Genomic DNA, 20,302 nt, shown 5'->3' with positions numbered 1-20,302 from the left:
GAAACTCATGCTAGGAAGCAAATATGGATGAGGATCTGACGTAGAAGAAGAAGATGGAAAACAATATTGGATTCTTGTAGGACGAGCTGATCGATGAGATGAAAATAGAGGAGCTTGATCAGTATTTGGTAACCATGAAAGAGATGAGAGTAAAGGCAACATATTAGTACTTGGGGATGCGAAACTCTGATGGAAGGTTGTTGATCAGGTGTAGACAAATGCATAATATGTAAAATTGAAAACTTACGTGGATAGCTGCTATTAGAGGACTGTTTATTGAATAAAAACAGTCAGATCGACTCGAAGGTTTTCTCTATAATAATAACTAATTAAAAAAATTAATTATTTAGGCATCAATAATAGGATAGTGTTAGAGCCACCATTAGGTTAAAAAAATAAATAAATAAATTATTTTTTAATATTTTAAAAAATATATAAATATTTATGATAATATTAAATAATTTTTTTAATTATTAAAAATAATAGAGAGAGACAACGGTGGTCCCAGCGGAAATCTCCTCCAAAGCAGTTTCCATCCACAATATTCAGCATTTGTCTTTCCGATGTAACGCTGATTAGATAGCCTCAACTATAGTCAACTCCGCAGTCCGACCGCCACCAAGTTACAGCCTTTTCCCACCCGACACGTCAGATATTATCTTGCGTATTTGTCAAGTTTTACACATTATCCTATGTTTTTGTCAAGTTTGATTGGTCGGACTTTCGTCGGTTTTTAATGCAAGCACAAAAATGTCTTCATCTTGTTTTTGGCTCGTGTGACTGGCTATCAAACTTAATGGCAAAGCAAAAGATTATCTCCTTTGTGTCCCTACACAGTACACATGCTCTGCATGTATTATGACAGCCTTCAACGAGAAGGAAATGACTTAAATAACATTAATCACCCCCTTTCACCCCCTTTCACGTCCCATCAGCTTCTCATAAAAGTCATCGTCTACAAGCATCCTGTCCGAGAAAAAATGGCATCCTTGATCGACGTCGGGCTCAGAAAGTAATTACCACCGTCCTCGTGGTGTGAAATTTCAATCCTACTTTTTAGCTCAAGTCCCCCGGGCCCCAGGTTGATATTCGTTAAATGGACGGTGAGGAGAGGTGGGTTTAATTAGTAGCTTTGATGATATTGCAACCATATATAGATGGATAACATTGGAGTTGAACTCCCATCATTCTAATAGATTTCCAGCTATTCGGGGCACTTGTACGTAGGATTTCTCCTCTTCCCCTTCCCCCTCCCGACAACGTTAATTTCCTTGCTTTGCTCAGAGTTTGGTTGCTCTGTTTCTTCTCAAGTTTTACACATGAGGCTAGATTTTGAGTTCTTTGGTGATTTTTTAATTGCTTCAATTGAATTTGAATACCTTGGTGTTTATTTTTTTCTCTAGTGTTGGAAGCTAATATTTTTTCTTCATACAAATGTTTCGATTATGGGAGACACGGAAGATCAGGATCAGGAATATCGGAGTCATTTTCTATGTTATTTCTTTAATTTCTATACCCGCAGAAGATCAGGACAGTAAAATAGTACTAGATTGCCCACGTCAGTATTAACTTGTTCTATATATACATATATATCATCATGTTTTCTACGAACAATTGGTCTTCATCCTGATCTAATTAATTTTCTGGGCTAGCTTGATAGCGCGCAGGTACTGCATCTTTCTCCAATGTTCTATTTAATTCTCTCGCCTTCATATATGTACGTAGAACACGTATGCAGCATGCTGATCTTCCCCATGTTTTCCTTGAAGCCCTTTATTTTTGTTTTTTCTTTTGTTTTAATTTGTATCTTTTTTTTAGACGTGAACTTAATCAGGGTTTTTGACTAATTTTCTTGGGGGCGGGGGGGTACTTCGTTTTTTGCAGTGGTGGAGCTTGCCTGTACGTACGCTATGGGGAAGGTTCAGAAAAACCCGATGAGGTCCGATACAGAAGCATTCCCATTAGGTCTACGGCGACTTACAATTAGTTTCACTGAATATTTCATTGTGGCTTCGTTCATCGAACTTCTCCTTCTTCCTTTTCTGAGAAAAACAATTCTAAGGGAGACTGATGAATACTTACTTCCACGGCAGTCTTTAATCAACCAATCCGAAAAAATCCGGTAAATATTACTAAATCATTTTGTTTCCGTTGTTAATTAATATATATATTTATACAAAAATTATAGAATACATATTTTATTATAAAATGTGCATAAAATCATGTATGTTGATCAAGAGTGAAGAACAATATGAATTTGCATGTGTGCCCTTAATACCTAATGGATTTCTTACAACATTAATAAAAAAGGGAGGAAGTAATTAGGAACAATTTGTTTCAGTACCTTCCGAGAATCTTGTTCTGCTAATAAAGCCAGTGGGAACCAGTAACTTCCCAAACCTTTACTTTGCAGGCTTGCCTACACTCTGCTCCTGCTTATTATTTTAAAGACCGCGTCTATCATACGGGATTCATTGGAATGGTTCAATAAGCGGTAAATATTACTCTTGCTCTTATAATGATGTTTCTATATCTGCTAGTTGTATTTTGAAAATGTTATCTGTCTCCTTGATTGCATTACTCTCCGCTAGGTTAAATTTTTTTTTTAAATTATTTTTTAATACTTTTAAATATTTTAAAATATATATAAAAAATTTATAATAATATTAAATAATTTTTTCTTAATTATTAAGAAAAAAATAAAAAACAAAAAAACAAAAAAAAGCTAACAATGAGTCAATGACCCCAGCGGGAGAGCATTTCCCATGAAAGGTATATAGAAAAAGTGCGCAGAAGACATATTTTGTTCTCATCGACTTTTCGGTGTCTTGACGTGACTACACATTAATCAAGTGGGAGAAGATGTAAGTTTAATTATTTACTATATTTTAAAAAATATTCTACTTAATATTTCTTAAACTACTTAATAATATGTAATTTATTTATCATTTTATTTAAATACACATATGTATTTAAATAAAATGATAAAAATAATAAATTATATATTGATATATAATGTGGGGATAATAAGTAACATTTTTCATTTAATTAATGAGATAAATTGTAGAATCAGAGTTAGAATTCAAAATCTCTAAACTTAGAATCTATACTCTGATATCACGTAAAATCACTACTTATTAAAAAAATTTAAATTTATGAAAAAAAAGATAAATTTAATTATTTATTATATATCAAGTAGATTTGAAACATAGACATCATCTAAATTGGCTTACATTAATAGAGAAGATATTTTCCTTAAGAATGTGTGGTTGTAGAGTTCAGATGTGATATTTTATTAAAAGTTGAAGAAAATATTATTATAATATTATTTTATTTTAAAATTTAAAAAAAATAAAATATTTATTGTATTTTATTTTAAAAAATTATAATAATTATATGAAATTAGATAATTTCGTTTACAGGTATTTTAACTGGCTTACATTAGCAGTTGTGTATAGTCTCCTTCCTGAGCAGCGGAAGGACATGATCATGAGATGGGATTTGTGGAAATTCGTGATAGGCTTTTCCTTCTGTCTTCCGACACTTTTCGTCATCCACAGTATTGTTTATTATCTCCATCGATACCTTTCCAAGAGTAGTGAGAGTCCAAAGTCTCCGAACATGCAGAACATTCTCGGGCATTCTGCAGTTGAGTCCTTTTGTGTCCTTCCCCTTTCTAGTTTTATTCTTTTCCCGCTAGCTACAATGTAAATTCTGAATGATTTTTCATGTTTTGAAGGACTTCGGTTTGCTCTTCGCTATTGAGGTAGGGCTACAAACCCCCCTTTGACAAGTTTGGAATTAATATTGTTACATTACAATCCTTCTAATCCAGGACCAGTTTGAAATACAAGCACTACAAGAGAATCATTTTGTTTCTAGATTTTTTATTTATGTTTAAATTTTCGTCCCTAAAGAGTGCTAGAGACGAAAAATTTATATCTATTTATATCTCATTTTTCTGCCATATACATTGTTTTTTCTTTCTCTTAACAGGATCGTTTTATAAGTCAACGGATACAAACAATTAACATCGGACTTGTCGGAATTGTCCCGTCATTCGTCGGACGTTTATGCTTTATTTCCATTGCGTTATATTCTATCCGCATGGAAATATCATTGTGAGTACAAATGTGCAAAGCATGTTCTATAATTGTTATATATATGTGACGAGAATTAGAATGTAATTAAAGCCGTATTTCCCGATGATCATCAACTAAGCTCTTCAGTTTTCCAGGTACTGGGCAAGATCATATTCGAAGCCCGATTTTAAAAAACATGGTTCGCTGGTATTCTGGGTACGTATATCTATGCCATCTTTTCTTATATGTTTGCGCCCGTGCAACGGTTCTTTTCTGTCACTCAGTGGCCTTTGTTCGGGTGGTGGCTAAGTATTGCGCGCATGCAGAATATCAACTGACCTATACAAAACTATATATGACCTCATGGTGTCAGTAAATATCTTCCAAGGTCGCTTTGACTTGCGCATTTTGCAGGTACAAGTACTTGTTTCCATTCGAATTTACTCTGACGTGAAATAATTATTTGTTCTAGATTATAAAATAATTCTAGCCATCTTCTATATATATTTTGTATATTAAGGTATGCATGCATGAGTGTGTGCGTGTATATATAAAACTACAATCTAATATTAGCCCACATTAATGGATCCCTAGTAATATCAATATTAGTAATTAACATTTCAGATTTCCGTCTTATTCTTGAGTACGTCCTCCCTATATTCTTATTTAATTCTTTGAGTTTCTATTTTTGCCAAAAGAAATGGTACTATTATCTCACAGGAAGTTTAAATAGTGAATTGAGTTGAAATGGGATGAGATGAGAGTTGAAAATTGAATAAAATATTTTTATAATATAATTTTTTAATATTATTCTTGTTTTAGAATTTGAAAAAAGTGAATTGTTTATTATATTTTATTTGAAAGTTTGAGAAAATTATAATGATTAAATAAAATTAGATGAGTTGAAAGTGCTTTTAAATCCAAACAAGACCTTAGATCTCGAGATTTGTTCATAAATATTGTCACTCAAAGCTCATTGAAGATTGGGTGATTAGACCCAATTTTTATTGTCTGATCATATGACACCATATGATTTTCGGTTAAGTCGTGTGTTCTTGAAAAAGAAACTGTTAGATCTAATCAAAATTTACACATTGGAATAATTATATCTCAGGCTTAATCTCTGCAATTGTTGACTTGTTTCACGAGTGTACTACGAAAGATAATGTAGAACCATACTCAAATACTCACAACCTAGACACTCTTTCAAGAGAGAACGAATTTTGAGAGAGTAATAGTGTTACTCTAGCCTCTGCCCTTGGAAGAGGTACTAAAACCCCTTTTATAAAAATATTTAGGTAACACACAGCTGGCCTTTATGGCCAGCCTTCATTGCGGTTATCCCAGGCGTAATGCTTGGTCATTGCCCTGGTAATTCTTTGCGTGAGGGGCTTGCCCACTAAGCGCGCTCCTCCACTCTTTGTTACATAAACAAACTGTCAAGCAGATATTTGCTGGCTTTATGTATATTATAGCCAGTTTTATTTAAATAGGAGTAGTGGAAATATCTTATTTGGATTATATCAACCTGATTTACAATCTTATAAGATTAGTACTCCTATTGGACTGCATGACTATCTAATACTACTTTATGCAGTGCGTGGAAAAAATTAACATACAATAAAATGGAGCATAACTTGTTTCTTTAAACCTTTGTGTAAGTATCAACACCACTCTCTCTCATATATATTCAGGCAGCTATGAATCAATCCCAAAATGGAGCTGATCAAGAGAATTTGTTGCATGATTTTAGTGGCAATGAAGAGTTGTGGCTTGACTTCGTGGCTGATACTGGTGATGGTGGGAGTTCAACATATACAGTGGCACGGCTGATTGCTGAGCCTCACATTTGTTTTGCTAGCCGCATCTTAAAACGCGGAGACTTGCTACTCATTGGAGGGGATCTTGCGTAAGTTGATGATATTTCTAGATCATAAAGTCATCAAAATCTGCAGAATCCATGTTTTAGGTTGAGACACCAGCTTCTTCAGAGAAAAAAAAAAAAAAAAAAAGAGGATCAAACGTTAAGCCATGCATTCGCTTAATTTGTTCTTTTACTAATTGTGGTAGGAATTATTTGCCATGCAAGTCAAACACTTCCTAGGATTTTCTGTCCTAAATTTACCACTTCTAAAAGATGGTAACAACCAACGTATATTAGGTCAGTATTTATCAAATTTTATCGTATATCATAATGTGACAAATGCTCAAACAGTAAAATCCTCAAAATTCAATTTTGTAACGTTAATGGTTGATATCTAAAACAAAAAATTACATGCATGGTAGAACAAGTACCGCCTCAAGCCACCTAATTTAGCATTGCAAGCTTTAATCACTCGAAGAGTTTTATGTTGGCCAAGGTTTGGAGTTTTGTTTCGGCGTCTTTGAGAATCATCCAATTCAAAATTTCTTTTGCAAGAAATATTTTTAGTCAAATAGGTTGCAAAATATTTTGCTGGTTTTATTTGAATTTTTCTTGTATTACAGGTATCCTAATCCGTCAAAGTCTACATATGAACAGCGCCTCCTTCGCCCTTTCGAGTATGCTTTTGGACCGCCTGTCAATTGTGAGGAGGATCATCGTGATGGACCTCAATGTTTCGTTATTCCCGGAAATCATGGTTGGTGTCAGTTGTATCTTGATTAGACTCTTTTGAGTTTGGATCTTTTCACCCACAAAAAAGAGGGTTTCTTTCTTTCCATATACACAATCTAAGTGTAATTTTTGTTATTCGAGGAGGGAGTTTTTTGACCTCAAGCTATGTTGTCATTCTTTGGTAATATTTTCTTAATTTTGGAGTAACAGATTGGATTGATGGACTTCGTACCTTTACAAAGTATATATGCGAGAAGAGGTGGTTGGGCGGGTGGTTTATGCCTCAAAAGACGACTTATTTCGCTTTGAAACTTCCTCAAAGATGGTGGATATTTGGTTTTGATCTTGCACTAGATGGTGATATCGATACCTACCAATTCCAATTCTTTTCAAAAATCGCAAGGGAAATGGTATTTTTTTGTTTCTTTCTCTTTGTTTGGAAATTATTTTTATTTCTTAGCTGCCTAAATATATACTTAGTAGTGCACATGCATGCATTTCTTGTATTACTGGTTGAGATTGCAAGGCTCTAATATCATTTGTAATGCTTAAGCCACATCTAGGTCAGATTTCAAAATGACTAGTCAATGGTTTAATTGAAACCCCATTGAAATAATTATAAAAAGCAATAACTTATCCCTCCCAAACAATGTGAGAATTACCTACACTTATCAATCAGTGTAAAATATCACACTGTCTATCCCTTAAATCTACCCCTTGGGTGAGAATCCCCATCACGAAACACCATGGGAGGTTAGAAGTCCTACCACGAGGGGGCTGAGAAGGCCACCGCCAGGGAGGGGGGGTGGTGTGACCCCCAAATGTACAAAGAAATAGAAAGAGGTTGATTTAATTATTTGTATTATATTCTTAACACCCTCTCTTCACGTATGAGGTGTGGGTCAAACTCTAATTCAATGAGTGTGCCAATACATAGAATATTTAATTAAATAGGATAAAGTATAGAGTCAGAGTTCGAACTCATGTAAAATCACTTCTCCCAAAAGTTTGAACTAATGGAAAGAAATAGATTTAATTATTTGTATTGTATTCTTAACACTCTTGAATCTTCTGCTAGCTGACTGAATATCTTCATTGTTAAACCATGTGTAATTAAGATCGAAAACAATGATTGTGTGATCGTTATGACGCACCAACCAGACTGGCTTGTTGATTGGTATGAAGGTGGAATTGATGTCGACAGAGAGAATCTCTCAAATCTTATATGCAAAACTTTGAAAGAAAGGTGTAAGCTTCGAATTGCTGGTGACATACATCACTATATGCGCCACTCAATGGTTGAACCGAATGATTCAGTTTATGCACAACATCTACTTGTAAATGGTTGTGGCGGAGCATTTTCCCATCCCACCCATGTATTTGGTGGTTTTAAAGAATCTCATGGGGTTTCCTATGAGTGCGGAGCTAGTTATCCAGACAAACAAACGTCGTGGAAGGTAATTTCTCTTACTTCTATGGATCCCTTGTCAATACCAATCTCAAGCTCATAAACATTTTATCTTTTGTTTCTTGGTCATAACTTTCCTTTTCATTGACGTCAGCTTGGATTTAAAAATATTGGGAAATTTAAAAGGGAGAATTGGAAGTTTGATTATGTTGCTGGCATTATCTACTATATGTTGGCCTTTTCTATGTTCCCACAGGTAAAGTACTTGTAATTAAAACTTGCCCTAAATTAATTAGGACATCTTTCTTCTCTCTGATCTCTTTCTCGATTTATTAAGAGTGCTTATCCATATGACTGATCTCTTGTTTTTTGGGGCCTAGTGTGAGCTTAATCACATCTTTGAAGTAGACTCCAAGTTGTTTTTCTTAAGGACTTGTTTCCGTACGTTGTGGAATGCTTTTATAGACATGCTGGAACACTCTTACGTTTCTCTAGGAGCCGTTATGCTGCTGCTACTTGTGGCATATAAATTTGCACCCTCCAAAGTTTCAAGGACGAAAAGGTTAGCGATGGCAATTCTTCACGTTTCTGCGCACCTAGTTGCAGCTCTAATTCTCATGTTGGCGTTGGAATTGGGTCTTGAGTTGTTTATCCGCCATAAACTATCAGCAACTACATCAGGTAGATTTCCCTAGCTGTTATCTATACGTACATATATATGACCGTCTATATAAATGAAACCAGAAAAACATCAGTAAATTAATTTTTCAAAGTCGATCAATGAAAAAATGTTTGTTTTATGGAATTTTTGTACAAATATTCTTGTGCATTTGTTTTGAAATAACCCGTTATGGCATGAGTTGGTTAAAAATAAGTCACTTTAATTTTTTCAAAACAAGACTTTAATTTAATTTTTTTTATCTTAAACAGTAATTAAGATTTTTATAATACAAATTATAGATTTTGTATGTAAAAAATATTTAAATTATTAATTAAAGAAAAAGGGAAAGAAGCAATTGGCAGCTCGTACTGGCGTTTGCCACATAAAGTGCATGCCCGGCCGGAGTGGTCTTTTTTTATAAAATTAGTATTTTTAAACGTAAAAATTATTTTTCTTACTAAAATTTTATTTTTCAATTCTTTGAAAAGATTAATTAATTTTTTAATAAATTAAAAGTTTCTACATACATAGAAATTTGTTAATCTATGAAACTACTGCTGCATGTGTCTTCGGTTCATGTGATAAGGTTTCATCAATGAGTTTTGTTACGTATAAGCGAATTTACATACCAATCTACTTACGACTATTACTGATTTTATATTTAAAATTCAAATTAGCATTATTTTCATTAAAGTCGACTTTCTGAGTAATCACATTGGATGAGTGAGCATATTTATGCGCAAAATCGCTTGCAACCAAATTTTTCCTTCATCATTTCATACGTAAAAATATATTTTTAAATAACCATGTTAGATTTTCAAAATCATAGGCATGTACTAGTTTCCTAATCTCAGCTGTTAGAGAAAGGGAGAATGAATATTTTTATTCCTTCAACAAATTTTGTATTTCTTAACCAGGTTATGAACACTCTTTACATGATCACCAGCAATATTTCGAATCCCCTGAAATTTGTCACTTTCCTCCTCCAAATGGCACAAGAGCAGGGATAGAAATGTTGTGGTTTTGCCATCTTTATCATGGGTGTGCCGAGATCATCATCAATCTCATGTCTCCAATATTTGATGTGCCAAAGGTAAGAGAAGTTCTCCTCCCTTTTAAGAAATCGACAATGCTAATTCCTCTTTTTCATTACTAAGACACATTCATTTGGATTAATATACGATATCAGTTTATGGCTGTCACGCGGAACAATATTTGCAAGAATGGGATGGCGTCTCTCTCTCGATCGGAGACCGTTTCTTATAATGTTTCTGTCTTCCTTTATTTCTGGCCCTTGACGACCTTTGTAATTTCCTATGTGATTGGATTCTACCTATGCATCTGCGTCAGCATGTTTAACTTGCACTACGACGAAGCCTTCTCCGCTCTTAGGATATCTGATTACAAGGGCTTCACAAGATTTCACATCAAACCTGACGGTGATCTTGAAGTTTTCACCCTTACAGTTGACAAGGTATTGATTCCTTTTAATTTGCATTTCAAAATCTATCTAGTGTTTTTCGTATGAAAAACTAATTTGTTATTAATTGAATTCCTATAAAAAGTACCCTTGGATAAAACCCTACCATGGAAAAATTTATAATAAAAATAAGAATCTCATGAAACAAAATGTTGTTTCTTGATAAATAACAAATTGAAAGGTAATTAAGAAAACAAATTGTATTTCTGAATATGATCAAGTTGTGCAATAATTGAATAAGCCTAGAGAAAGAATGAAAATACAATAAATAATATAAGTCAAAGATACAGCTAATTGATTTACATTATTTATAATAAGCTAAATATGATAGAGAATATGCTAGAATATCATGAATATATTCTATCATAAGTATGGTAATATTTAACACTCCCTCAAACTTAGAATAGTGATGACAATGCAATCTTGAGTTTGAAAATAAGATCATGTTGCCAACCAGGTTGATAGGAATCGGTGAAAATGCCAGCCATATGATCTTCTAATGAGGGTGGAACATAGAAGGAATGTGCCTTGTTGAAGATGATGTCAAATGAAGTGACAATCAATCTCAATATGCTTGGTGCGCTTAAGGAAAACATCGTTATAAGCAATATGAATAGCACTGCGATTATCATAGTAAATGGGAGTACAAGCAGTCTAAAGAGCACCTATGTCTATCGAAAGCCAACATAACCACAGAAGTTTAGAAATGGCATTAGCAAGTGCATGATATCATGCTTCGGTGCTAGAAGGGGCTATAATAGATTTTTTCTTACTATGCCACAAATCCAAGGAAGTCCCACATTGAAAACAGTAACTAGTGGTGGAGTATGGATCAATTAGATCACTAGCCCAATCTGCATTAGAATACACACATAGTTCAAGGGATGACTAAGAGAGAAATGACCACCATAAATAAAGTTCCCTTAACATAACACAGGATATGAAAAACAATATAATAACGACTAGAATGGGGATGCTCAGGAACTGTTTGACTGAGTGAACAACATAGCACATATCCAACCGTAAGTGATATTGTGAGGTAGATAAGACTGTCAAGCATTTGTAAAAAGTAGGATTTTGGATAAAGGCCCACCATTAGTTGCAAGGAGCTTAGCATTCATCTCAAATGGACTTATAGTTATTTTACTATATGTCAAACCAACCTTAGAAGAAAGAGCAGAAGCATATTTAGCCTCATAAAGATAATAACCTTCTGGACGAGAAATAAATTCAAGGCCAAGAAAATAGCCGAGCTCTCCAAAGTCCTTCATATCAAATTTTTGGCTAAGAAAATGTTGAAGAGCATTCACCTGATAATATATCATTAGTGATGATCGTACCGTCTACATATAAAAGAATAAGAATAGTACCTGCAACAATATTGCTAACAAGCAGTACAGAGTCATAGAACTAGGTACGAGTCCTTTTTGAGAGATTGTAAAGTTGAGTTTGACAAACTAAGCTCTATGAGGAGACTGTGAACTTAGAATTTCCTGCAAGAATCCACAACATGCTGTCCTCCCTTCCTAGCATCAACTTTGAACTATAAAGTCTTTCCCAAAAAAGCCTTAACATCATTCACTTCCCAATCATTAACATCTCTGATGACGATAACATTCCACTGAATATTATTTGTCAATGCAACAGAAAAACTTTCCTACAGTTGCATTTTGATCCCTTGCAATTCTGGAAAGAAAGGAAAAGTCAAGCTTAAGTGAAGAATCCCCACACCATAAGTCATGCCAGAAAAGTATCATCTTTCCATCACCTCCCTTCAATCTAATAAGATTTGAAACCCCCCCCCCCCCCCCCCCCCCCCCCCAACAAAAAAAAAGAATCATTTTCTAATGAACTTCCACCAGCTCACCCCCTGGGCCCCATACGCACTACTAGTATCTTTAGAACACCAACCTACCCCACAAACTACCATATTTTACATCAATAACATTTTTCCAAAAGGCATACTTTCCAAGTGGTATCTTTAAAACCATTTCCCAAGTAATGTTCTATAAAACAATCTTAAATTATTTTATCCCCAACCTACCACAATCAATCAGTTGACAAAATTTCTTCAAACTAATCAAATGGAACTTTTTTTCAACTCATTTACCACCCCATAAAAAATTCCGAAATAAACTCTCATTCTTCTTTCAACCCTTGCCGACAACGGAAAAAGAGATAAGAAATAAAGTGGGAATGTTAGACAAATTCCTCTACTGGATCACATGAAAATCCAAACTCACCCTCCTCATCCTCTAAATAGCAAATAGGACCCATTTGCATCTCAAAAAAATTATTCTTAGAAAAAGTATCTCCATTCTCCAACAAACCAACTACATCAATAGCCTGATTCTCCACCCCCTTATTCACAGCTATCTCATTCACCATCTTTACTCCTCCCTCCCTTACTTCCCTCCCTTACCCACCTGAAAGTTTTGAATAGAAAGAACTTCTTTATTCCCGCCCTACTACTTACTTGACCATCCGCAATGCTACTTACTTGACCATTCCTAATTCCAAACTGAGACCAAAGGTGAGAGCACAAACGCAGTCTCCAAAAGGCTTCCACCCTCGAGGGCCCTCCCAAACAAGTTACCTCCACCATCAAACCACTATGTGATGAACAAACCACACAAAACTTCGATCTCATACTATCTTGCAAAATGTCAGATTCCACACTCTTTGAATGATCATGAGATGACGTCGCTGTCGAGTTTATCATCGTTAGGGAACACCCATCCTCCTTGACTCCACCTATCACTCCTTTTTATACAAACAAACCACCAACAGCATTGTCGAACAACTGGATTTGGCATCCTTCTACTCTATCGGGCCAATAGATCTCAGAACCACCCTCTTTGCCGAGCCTTTTCTTGTCAGCAGACACCCATTAGGATCCCCTCCCTCCGTCGCACCCCTCTGTGGTGACAAACGAACTAGTGGCGCCAACAATGGCTTGGGTTGACCCTCAACCCTCCTCTCGAGCTCGAAAGAACCACATTGCTATCCTTGGGCTTCCAACAAATAGAACCCACTACCACAGCCTCCTCACTTGACCCACCCTTCTTCTCCTCTAGACTCTCTTTGTTATCTTGGGCTCCCATCTTTTGGCCCAAACCCATAATAAAACACAACTCTCCATCAACCTTATTTAATAAAAAGGCAATTTTATCCTTCCATCCCATTAATTCAGAATGTAAATGCCAAGTGTCCCTTCCACTTCTCCTATGTTTTCCAACACCTCGTAACTCCTACCATCACCATAATTCTGCCTGAGTTATGTCTGCCTACCATCATCCTCCTACCATCTTCCAGCGAGATAAACTCATTCATATACTTGGCACCTCCAAATCTCTCAGAGAATTACACTAGTTTCATCAATGGTGCTACATAAGAACCTCCACCAACCTTATCATCACCAAAATGTAGAGAAGTATCAACAATCAAATTGCTAATTGATTGATTTACAACCTGCCCAACCTTGGACGTACCTCTACCAACGTGATATGGGAGAATATGCTTGAATCAGATGTTCTATGATTGTGACATGCAAAGTCTATAAGTCGCAAATATATATATATATATATATATATATATATATATATATACCTAAGGTGACAGATAGGCCAGTAGAAGAGCAAATCATAATCTTATGAGTTAAGGCCTAAACATCAGTTGTAAAAAGATGAGTAGGTTGCAAGATGCACTCTCAAATATTAGAAAAGACTCAGAGGCAAAAGATGTAGAGGAAGCAACAACAACTGCTAGTTGATTGGACCTCAAGACTTGCTCTTGTTTCAAAACTTACAATAATTAGTGACTTGATGACCATAGCTCCAAATATATTTGCAAAAGAGTGACTAAGATGAGGCTATGAAGATGAACATTGGGATTCTTAGTGAAGCACTAGGTGAAGAAGTGGCCAACACCATATGAAGAGTGTGATTTCATGGTAGAATGACGACTCTCCTTATAGATAAGACTAGCTACAGCAATGTCCAAAGATGTAAAAGGAGTGCGATGCAAGAGAGAACCTCTTGTAGATTCAAAATCATAATGAATGGCTGTTAGAAAGTGCATGAATTGTCGATGGTTATGATATTGGACAAACAATTGTACATTCGTTGCACATATGAATTGTTGTTATGCAGAAGTCAACGGATCTCAAAGATTAGTAAGTTGATAATAAAGTTGAATAATGGACTAACTCAGTCCTTGATGCACCTGATAGAGTTTTGTCTCAATCTAAAACTAAAAGGATGCGTCTTGTGTTAATGAACCACGAGAGAATTATCTTACAATGAACATTATCTCAATCTTCCAAACAGTTTGGAAATACTTTAGCAGTTTCATTCAATACCTTTTTTTGATTTGGGAAGTTTCTCAAAAACATAGCACCATAATTTTGCCCTTTTAAGAACACGCACATAGTAGAAGCCCACATGTTATAATTGTAACCATGTAAAATAATCTCAATAGATGACTAACATCATTTTGGAGAGAATGAGATAGAACTAGGCTTTTTTTGGGCCAACAAGTCAATGGGACAAACAATCAACGGATGACGTGGCAGACATAGTGGTAGGCCAGTTTGTGGACTTGAGAGAATAGAAATATGATACTTAGGCTGGGTAGGGTATAGAATCTGAATGGCAAAGTGAAAAAAATAGAGGATGAGTCGCATGTGACACGTGACGCAAGTGGACGACAAGAAATCAAGAAGAACATAGGGAATCGATCTAGGGTGGTTGTTTGTGGAAATTCAATAATTGTATAAGCTCTATAGTGCGGCGTGAGAGCAAACCAAAGTCCACTTGTAGAAAATTATTTGCCAAGGGTCTATGCACCTTGGGATTAATCAGGAGTTTGTTCCCAAACACTTGGTGCTAATAAAAAAATAACAAAATGAAATGTAATTGAGAGATACTAACTTGTATTTATTTAAATTGCCCTGTAGCTTTGATTTAGTATTGTGTTTTGTAAATGGAGTAATTATTTAGTAGTTCCAGGGTACGGAGATGTAGTTCATAAGATGCCATGTCATTAAAAATGGTGTGTTGTGATACGTTGATAGTGCTATGACCATAATTTTTCCCGCACCAACTTCTCTTTTACCAGGGGTTGCAGAATAGTTCTAATGCTTCTTGCAAACTGTTGGACATTAAGCAACTGTATGAGAATTCTTGGAAAGATTGAACTAGCCTTCGATTCTCTTCTTTGTAATCGCCAACCCATGTTGATCATGTAGGTGCCACAGGCCTGGATGGAGGATCCTGATCGGCAGCAGGAGAAGAATATTGACCCAGAGCGGTCGAGCCATAAAAGATGGTTTCCCAGCAAATGGATGGCAGATTATCCGTACGAGGACCCGTTGGAAAGTGTGAAGATTATTGACCAGTTTGTCATTGGAAGAGAGAATAGGCCAGCAGCTAGTACCAAATAGAAGAACCAACCTCATAATTATGGTACAATTACTTGTTCAGACTATAAATGATGTCACGTCGATCAGGTCAATACTTGTACAGAGCTTTCATGCAAACCCAGCCATGCAACTTAATCGCACTTTTATTTCACAGTTATCTTGTTTTACATGTTGTCAACTAGGAGTATGATGGTGTCTAATAACTCTTCATGTTCTGTTATATAGAGATTCAATCCCAGGTGACATATTTTGTATTGGTGTGGCTCCAGCTTCCACCTTTGTCAGTCAGATTCTAGCGTGAGATCATATAGTATGTACTTGAAGCGGTAGTCCTATCTATTTCCATGGGCCATGGCATGCTATCTCAGGCTGAAGCGATGGGATTCAGAAATGATTAGAACAAGGGATTGAACCCTTAACGTGAACCGTAAAAATATAGTTCATGTGAGGAGTCCGTAGCATTGCCCAATGAGATTATATCACTGAGGATATCAGCTATGTTTTGCTAAAGGAATTAACTCTGTTTTTTGGACAATATATAATGAAAAATGCTTTAGGCACAAAGCGATTCTATAAAAGTATAACCATAAACGGACCTAACTTGATATGGTATGTTACGTTAGCCCTATATCAAGGTGAACAAAAATAAAACCCAGCTCTTTTTGGGATAAGAATCTGGTATACCATATCGCAACAATGGCACAAAAAAAAATTCACATTTCCCTAGCTAGTTTTGAAAGTTGAATTGGTACATATAAATATCACCATCGAGTGCAAGATCAAGATCGAATCTCCACCATCTTTTGAAATTGTCATAGCTAAAAAGGTGGTCTTCTGAGGCTAACCCTAAGATGGGAAAATATAAAAAATGAAAAAAGAAAAAGAGAAAACAATAGAGGATGTGTGCCTAAGGTAAACGCCCATTTGCAACACCTACAACAGAATTGTGACGTCTGTTGTGAGGTAGGGATGGAATGGCAAAAAGGTACATCGCAATTACAAGAGAACATGTATGTTTCCTGTTGAAATGGCTTTGTTATTCAGGAGATACAGTTTTACCTAAAAGCATTTGATTTTGGGGCACAACATCATAAACCCATTAAATGTTTAGCTCAAAACAACAAGATTTTTCTCCCCTTAGTCCATTAGATAAAATATTATTAATGATTTCCGGTAGGCTTAACAGTAACTGAGAACCTGCTGGTCGAAATTATATAGTGATTCTGAATGCTAAATAGAATTGTCTCAGTAGTCAACATGGTAGTGATACAATAGATGTAAATTCAATAACCAAAGAGGATACCAGGAGCCATTCAGAAGAAGCTCTCTTGTACATGGAAATAAAAAATGCAATCTGATAACTTTTCGATGGAATAACTTAGGTTATCAAGCTAATTGAAAAATGTTGAAGGCAATAAAACATTATGAAAGTCGTTCAAATGATGCGCAGGATATCTATTCTGAACAAGTAAAAAAAAAAAAAAAAAATGAAACATAACCTCTTCACAAACAATCATCTCTGGATTTTAAGGTGACTTCATAAGATGATCAAGCGGACAATCTGCCCCAAAAACCGAAATGACTTTGTTGCTTCTTTTAAGCATTTGTTTTTCTCATCACGACTCCAGTGCTGCATTGAAGAATTTCCAACATCAACCAAAAAATAAAGAAATCCACCGACTTAAAGCTAATGCAAATTAATTCGGCATGACAAGCATTGGAATTAACCTCTCCAAGCATGTTCAGCTTCTCACGGACGCCACTCATCAACCCTGGCACATCCCCCTCCCATCTGTAAAACTCCATCTCCCTTCCTTCTAGGAGCTTCTTAGAAACCTAATAACCAATCAGTAAAATATATTTATATTCATGAGCATGAGATATGTATCTTAATTACAAAGCTTAAATTAACGCTATCCGCCAAACATTCAGTGAAAAGAAATACGCATCAACTAAAAATTAAGCAATTGCACAAGAGTCAACAAAGGACTTCTTTAAAATTTGAGATAAAGAAAACATTGGGATCATAGACATCCACAAAAGTGAATGCCTATATGGAGATAAACTCCAGTAATACATCAAGCATGTATCAATGCCAGACAAATGAAAGAGCTCAACTGGTCCAAGGCCTATAATTATTTTCAACTCCTTCATTTGATTATTTTTTGAGTTCTGAAGACAATCAAAATCCAGTAACCAATTAAGAGACCATGTCATCCACAAATTCCATCACATATACCTGTATTCGTTTTTTTTTGTTTTTTTTTTTCCTTTTTTTGGTTCATTTTTCTCCTCAGAAATTGTTTAATAATCTCCAGGAAGTAACCATATTCCTCCACTGAAAAAATGCGAAGCCTGCAACATATATATAGGTCCAAGGTAAAGATTCACAGATTCATTCTTCAATATTCAGAAGTTTTTCGTTCTATCTCACCATAGGTAGCATTTCGCAATCAATGTTGGTTGATTTAATATGGTTTTCCAATTTTCTTTTTCTTTGCTTAATCCAGTTAGAGCAGGTAGCTTTCTCATCCAATTTCAATTTTTTGCACAATATATCTTAAAATCAGCACATATTTCTAATGGAATTTTCTGCACGAGACATTCTGATTTGCTCATGAGGATCCCACAGAGCAGGGAAAAAACACCAAGGAAGATAGAATAGGCCTCCCCACCCTGCAAAAAGAAATAGATGCTACTTTCATTGTCTTTCATACAGAGGTAGGCATAGCCTGCTTAACTGAATATTAGGATATGATTTTGGGATGTACACACAGACTACTCAGAAAAGCAATTAAAAAGGTTCAGTCTTGTATGAGAATCAAAGTCGAAAGTGATGGCATAAGGTCAGAATCAGAAGTGCACAAGTGTCAGTCCATAGTTTTATTCTATACAGGAACATAGTTTTATTCTATACAGGAACATCCCCAAATATTCCCGAAACTAGAAGTATAATTAAGAACATAAATTCACACGTACCTGCCTTGCTATCACCTGACCTCCTGCAATATGTGAAAAATATATGTTGTAGAAATGGCAAAGGAACAACGGGGCACTCTTCTCTGCAAGTTCGTTTAAATACTTGGCATAAGAAACTCCCGGATTGCTAGATTCAGGAATCACAAACCCCTGTAATCTAATCCACTCTAGATCTTTTGCAAGACCTTCTGATCGTTCCAATCCAGTTTTTCTGAAATAGGCGTCTGTAATCAAATCAAGCATTAGATTCTCACAAGATTTAGAACCACCTATGCTTATGCTGTTGCGTCATTAAACGCCTAGAGATTCGATTCGGAAATGCAGTAGAGAAACAGAACATAATCCCCGTTTTAGTCACATTCACAAGGGTTTGACGAATTCCCATTACGTTTACCCACAGGGCAAAATACCTTCCGAATAGAATTAATCATATAAGCCTCTAAAAGCTAGATTGCTCTGCTTTGCCAAGGAAGCATATGATAACCCATAACCCTCCAGGATAATAACAAGCAAACCTTACATCATAATTGGCTAAACAACTAGCATTGCAAGTTGAAAATAGAAGGACTCACAGGCAACGTCACTGGATTCATCGACGATGCGCTCCACAGTGTCGAAGACGAGCTTGCTATCAACTAAATACTTGAGGTACCCATCCAAGGTCGGCTCCCATGTCGCTCCACCAACACCACCATCATCATCATCTGATGCCAAATTACCCTCTCGTTCTTTACCGTCTTCACTAGATGAATCTTGGTCATCGTCATCGCTGCTTCCCTTGTTAACCCTTCGGAGTCTCATGGCAACGAACCTCATCTCTTCGGTGATGCCTTTACTCTCTCCTGGGTACAGCCTCCTGTATCTCTTCCTCCTCCTTTTCACCGGTGGAGCACTAGTCGTTGAAATCGCCGGAGAGGGAGAATAAGATGACGAAATGGACAAGGAATCAGAGCAACACAAAATTAGGGCTCTTCCGGTACCCATCTTCTTCTTGTTCTGCCCGTACATCGAATTCGCTGCAACTCTCGATGAACTCAACGGCGGTGGAGATGGTATTTGTCGTAGAGGAAGAAGAAGAGCTTGTCGTATGACTGTCTCCATCAACGACATCGTTCTGGAGGTAAGCGGGAAAATGGTAGCCCGAATTCCCCTGACAGTGCCTGCCCGCCCGCAGTCTCAGGGCAAAACGCTAACGTCTATCGGAGTCGACGTGAATTTACTCCGATTTCGAGCTTCACTTGTGTTCTGTCGTGGACTACTCTAGTTTGGTGTTTTGAGTTGGGCTGTGCAACTTGAAATGGTGTTTTATACGAGGTTTATGCCCAGAGAACATAATTCTAGGAAAACTCAAAATATAATGTTTTTTTTTAATTATTTTATAACTCTACTAACAATACTACTATTCTTCAAAATTTTGTTTAAAAATAGAAAAATTAATAATATTTTATTAAAATATTTAATTATTAATGCCAAGATGTGCAAGTTGAGCAAACTCTACTTTTATTCTGTTTTGTTTAAAAGAGTAATGCTACATATAATCGTAGAATGTACAAATGTCGTGTAATTGCTTTAAAAAAAAGTGAGGTCCATTATTAAAAAGTTAATTTTTTTTTTATGTAGATTTCATATTAATTTACTTTTTTTAAAAAGACTGCGTAGCGTTTACACAATCAC

The 20,302-nt window shown here is 35.8% G+C and overlaps 3 protein-coding genes across 13 annotated transcripts in view; 1 reads left to right on the top strand and 2 right to left on the bottom strand.

Moving 5' to 3' along the window:
- The first annotated feature begins 967 nt into the window (after positions 1 to 967).
- LOC122299307 lies at positions 968 to 16,213 on the top strand. 10 transcript variants are annotated; one of them, XM_043109489.1, is made up of 17 exons: positions 968 to 1,113; positions 1,885 to 2,122; positions 2,414 to 2,494; positions 3,423 to 3,648; positions 3,740 to 3,766; positions 3,997 to 4,121; positions 4,238 to 4,298; positions 4,409 to 4,496; positions 5,777 to 5,991; positions 6,570 to 6,703; positions 6,889 to 7,088; positions 7,797 to 8,135; positions 8,241 to 8,342; positions 8,467 to 8,767; positions 9,665 to 9,840; positions 9,937 to 10,221; positions 15,476 to 15,868. In XM_043109489.1, exons 7-17 carry the CDS (start codon positions 4,279 to 4,281, stop codon positions 15,668 to 15,670), a joined length of 2,055 nt encoding a protein of 684 aa, XP_042965423.1. In that variant the 5' UTR covers positions 968 to 1,113; positions 1,885 to 2,122; positions 2,414 to 2,494; positions 3,423 to 3,648; positions 3,740 to 3,766; positions 3,997 to 4,121; positions 4,238 to 4,278; the 3' UTR covers positions 15,671 to 15,868. The 10 variants fall into 10 exon arrangements, 9 of the variants coding, with proteins under 9 accessions (XP_042965423.1, XP_042965421.1, XP_042965426.1 ...); XM_043109487.1 differs by having other exon boundaries at positions 1,069 to 1,219; XM_043109492.1 differs by lacking the exon at positions 968 to 1,113 and adding an exon at positions 15,875 to 16,213 and having other exon boundaries at positions 1,145 to 2,122; positions 15,476 to 15,692.
- Positions 10,831 to 19,925, bottom strand: LOC122299312 (probable inactive heme oxygenase 2, chloroplastic). 2 transcript variants are annotated; one of them, XM_043109500.1, is made up of 5 exons: positions 19,201 to 19,925; positions 18,629 to 18,852; positions 17,378 to 17,485; positions 17,149 to 17,279; positions 10,831 to 11,081 (listed from the first exon to the last, which is right to left on the bottom strand). In XM_043109500.1, the coding sequence occupies exons 1-4, from the start codon at positions 19,736 to 19,738 to the stop codon at positions 17,187 to 17,189; spliced, it is 963 nt and encodes a 320-aa protein (XP_042965434.1). In that variant the 5' UTR covers positions 19,739 to 19,925; the 3' UTR covers positions 10,831 to 11,081; positions 17,149 to 17,186. The 2 variants fall into 2 exon arrangements, with proteins under 2 accessions (XP_042965434.1, XP_042965435.1); XM_043109501.1 differs by lacking the exons at positions 10,831 to 11,081; positions 17,149 to 17,279; positions 17,378 to 17,485 and adding an exon at positions 17,889 to 18,325.
- LOC122299309 (probable inactive heme oxygenase 2, chloroplastic) overlaps positions 10,831 to 20,302 on the bottom strand; it is a 44,265-nt gene continuing 34,793 nt past the window's right edge. Inside the window, exon 5 of the mRNA XM_043109496.1 lies at positions 10,831 to 11,081. The gene's annotated coding sequence lies outside the window, so the exon portion shown is untranslated. The remainder of the gene's footprint in view (positions 11,082 to 20,302) is intronic.

This window comes from Carya illinoinensis, chromosome 16, assembly GCF_018687715.1.
Source record: "Carya illinoinensis cultivar Pawnee chromosome 16, C.illinoinensisPawnee_v1, whole genome shotgun sequence".
In the NCBI taxonomy this organism is placed as follows: domain Eukaryota; kingdom Viridiplantae; phylum Streptophyta; class Magnoliopsida; order Fagales; family Juglandaceae; genus Carya; species Carya illinoinensis.
This window is presented reverse-complemented; position numbering and strand designations above follow the sequence as displayed.

What these genes read in the sequence shown, in the direction of transcription:
- LOC122299307 (XM_043109492.1), top strand. Translation starts at nt 4,279, where the DNA reads ATGGTTCGCTGGTATTCTGG. An exon ending in ATGGTTCGCTGGTATTCTGG is followed by an intron (nt 4,299 to 4,408) that starts GTACGTATATCT and finishes GCGCGCATGCAG; the next exon opens with AATATCAACTGACCTATACA. An exon ending in CCTTTTCTATGTTCCCACAG is followed by an intron (nt 8,343 to 8,466) that starts GTAAAGTACTTG and finishes TTTGGGGCCTAG; the next exon opens with TGTGAGCTTAATCACATCTT.
- LOC122299312 (XM_043109500.1), bottom strand. Translation starts at nt 19,738, where the DNA reads ATGTCGTTGATGGAGACAGTCATACGACAAGCTCTTCTTCTTCCTCTA. An exon ending in TGAATCCAGTGACGTTGCCT is followed by an intron (nt 18,853 to 19,200) that starts GTGAGTCCTTCT and finishes ATTTGATTACAG; the next exon opens with ACGCCTATTTCAGAAAAACT. An exon ending in AGCTGAACATGCTTGGAGAG is followed by an intron (nt 17,280 to 17,377) that starts GTTAATTCCAAT and finishes TCTTCAATGCAG; the next exon opens with CACTGGAGTCGTGATGAGAA.